Here is a 3,523-nt window from a genome sequence, read left to right on the forward strand (position 1 = left end):
GTTCATTGTCCATTCCAGTGTTCTTTGAAGACACTGAAAGTGACTGAGGAAAGAGAAACAGAAGGTGTCGTTCAGGCTGTATTCTCGAGATTTATTTAGAATAGAAAGGAGAGGAGATTGATAGATTAAAAATTAATGGCGATTCTCGAGTTTTAAATTTCAGAGGAATTGAGAAGAGAGGAGATGATTAGGAAGGATAGTACCTTTAGATTTTGTCACCAAAACTCTCCGCCCATATTTGGACGAATTGGAAAGGATAGTAAAACACTCTCATCCCCTTTCTTCTCCTCTCTTTCCCACTAAAAGAAAGACTCGAGAATACAACCTCAGTATCCATTTTCCAATGTCTTGGTGAGAGAATATGATGTAGACAAATAAGAAAATAGATCGAGTACAAAACAAGGGACGCATTGTTTCTCAACGTCGGAATACTGATTATGACAAACCAACACTGAGAAAGGACACTGAGTGGGTGTCGAAGGGACGGTGTCCCCAGTGTCGATTTGTAAAATACGCCGGAAAAATGCGATAACACCCAGTGCTCTTATAGTCCTAGTTCAGTTAAAAATAGTAATGCTAATAAAGTTGAATGGATTTTGTCTTAACTGTACAGTTGAGTTAATAAAACCTTTACGGCCGTACACTTAACAATTTTCCAATGTGGTTCCAGCGGAATTGGAATTGAATTTAGACACGCGTTGTGTCTAAATTCAATTCCAATTATGCCAGAATCCCATTGGATTCCGTGAGCTAAACGAGTCCTTAGATTCAACAACCATTTTCTTCTAATAGACCCACACTGATTTTTAACATCCAAAAATTATTACTAATATAACCTTTACAAAAGAAAACATATATCAACAAAATTGCGAATGATTAAAAGATTGAATTACTCTAACTATTGATAATTTCATCTTATCTTTCAACAAAAGAATCCTACATTGCTTTGAACCAAATCAATCACAGTGATAATATAAATAAATCAAACTATAACTTACTCAAAACTCAAACCCCATATAAAAACAACACTAAAGATCATCATCACCTGTCGAATAGTTTAGTTCGTCGTAGTCACTTGAGCCGTATGCCGAATATCAAACTGATCAACATACTCCAATGGAGTCACAGTCTCATTTCTAATCCTCTTAATTTTAGGGCTTAAAAGTCCCCTATGTCTAAACCCATACAACTTCAAAACTTGATTATCCGCAAAATTAAACGCTCGTTCCATGCTACTTAAACACCGTTGCACCGGATAATCCCCGTAACTTCCGCAAGGTTTACAACCCACAAAATGGGTCACAAAAGGCCATCTTTCATCACCCAAACCCGGATGATATTTCTCCATCATTTCTTCATATCGATCAACCAACCCGACCCAATATCCGTGTAAAAAATACTGATTTTCAACAAAAACCTTCTCCATCCACTCACTTTTCGTAATTAACAAATAAATCAAAGCCGATTGATCATCAGCTTCGAATGCAGGCCGACCCTTTAAATTAGCTGTCAAAATCTTCCCTGCTTCTTCACGAATCGGCCCTTTGGGCCCCATAGGGGCCCAAACATCGAGCAAATCCAACGACCATTGACAATTTCTAAACAAAAAGCTTCCGGTATTCAAAGCAATCCAAGATTTTTCATTGAACAACAAATCAGGGTACCCATGAATAACCAAATTATGATTCTTGTATTTAGATAATGGCAGCTCAAATACCATATCAGTAAACAATGCATCACTATCCATCCACCATATCCATTCGACTTCAGGGTGCGATAACATTAACCTGCGAATTAACGGCAATTTTGCCCAATAACCGGCTAATTCTTTATCTAAATGGGCCATATTATACACAATTTCAATACCATGGATTCTACAATAATCAATCTTATTCTTAATTGACTTTAATAAATAATGATCACCAATAGCATTATCACAAGGGTTAGGTGGTGAGCCAGTAACAAGCAAGATTCTAGGTTTACCATTAACAACATTAGGGAAATCTTGATTTCTACTAAGCCATAAACTTCTTTCTTCATCCCAATTTGAGATCTTTGCACCAAGTGAGTAAGTATCATTAAGACTAATTGTGGTTTGACTTTGACCATCTTCTGGATCATCCGGATCCGTATCGGATCGGATTTCAGCTATGATCCGATTCGTTTCTTCAATCATAGCTTGGGTTTCTGCATCATTTTCAGAAGAAGGTGAACCAAAACCAATAGTGCCACGTAGGACAAGAATTGTAACTAACCCGCACAGAATTGTGATCTTGATATTGTTGAGTGTTTTATGGATCTCACGGTTGCCGCCGCCGCGGAGGAGTGACCGGCCGCTCCGGGAACCACCGTTGGCGGCGGTGGATGTAGGTAGTGTTGAAGTACCTCTCTTTTGAGCTCCTTCTTGACCCATAATTTTAAGTAAAAAACAAAAAAGTTCAGATTTTTATGTGGTTTCTGCAAACCCCAATAAGTAATGGAATGAAATCAAGAAAATAGTGATTGGGTCATGGCAAAGATTCAATCTTTTTTAATGGTATAATCAAGATTTTATTTACTTTAATTATCTACTTTAATTAAATCAGAACGTGGGTGAGAGTAAGTAGATGCAAAGAAGCAGCACCACCGACTCTTATGTGTGTGTGTTTTTTGTGGTGTGTCAGTAGGTGTAAATTGTTTATATTCGAATTTTGTTATGAAAATGAATGAATTGGGATTTGATGATTTTTGATATTGATATTAAATATTCTTAAATTGATTAAAAGTTTGTTAAATAGATTAGATATTTGAATGGATAAAAGGTGTGCTATGGGGTGGATTTGATTTGTTACGGTAAACGCGTAAATCTTTCATGTGGTGTGTGCAGCTTCTTGTTAACCTAACTCAACTCAACTAGCGATTTGACTTTTGACTACGTGGGTTTTTGACAGCTGCCGATGGACATATAGATGTAGTCCAATTACAAAAGAACAAAAGGTTAAAGCAATAATTAAGGTTTTTATTTATTATCTCTTAAAATATACCCATATTAATAGTCACTCTCCACTTATAATATATATGGATGGATCGTTAATTGATATATAAATGTTAATGTATACTTAATGTATGTTTTGTTACCTTAGTAATTAAATTATTAAGCATAATCATAATTTATTTATTTATATTTATTTATATTTATATATATACTACTAGACAAATCAATGTTTTACTATTCATCAATAGTAATCAGGGGTATTTTTGTCATTTCACCTGTTTTTTTTTTTTTCCCCAACGATAAAATAAGCAACTTTCGTAAAAGAACCAACCCTTCAATGTTATCAAAAGATGTCGAAAAAAATTTTTTTTACAAAAAATTCAACTAACTTTTTTTCCCCTCATTTCTTACTCAACGATAAAATGGGCAACTTTCATAAAATGAACAACCCTTCAATGCTACCAAAAGATGTCGAAAAACATTCTTTTTTACAAAATAGATCAACTAACTTTAAAAAAAAAAAAGAGCTAAAAGAAGCAACTTTCACAA

General features: G+C 34.9%; 1 protein-coding gene across 1 annotated transcript; it reads right to left on the reverse strand.

Moving 5' to 3' along the window:
• Positions 1 to 830: 830 nt before the first annotated feature.
• LOC139892401 (probable xyloglucan 6-xylosyltransferase 5) lies at positions 831 to 2,722 on the reverse strand. The gene has a single exon (XM_071875464.1). It carries the CDS (start codon positions 2,411 to 2,413, stop codon positions 1,058 to 1,060), a length of 1,356 nt encoding a protein of 451 aa, XP_071731565.1. The 5' UTR covers positions 2,414 to 2,722; the 3' UTR covers positions 831 to 1,057.
• Positions 2,723 to 3,523: the final 801 nt, after the last annotated feature.

This window comes from Rutidosis leptorrhynchoides, chromosome 2 (genome assembly GCF_046630445.1).
Source record: "Rutidosis leptorrhynchoides isolate AG116_Rl617_1_P2 chromosome 2, CSIRO_AGI_Rlap_v1, whole genome shotgun sequence".
Classification (NCBI taxonomy): Eukaryota; Viridiplantae; Streptophyta; class Magnoliopsida; order Asterales; family Asteraceae; genus Rutidosis; species Rutidosis leptorrhynchoides.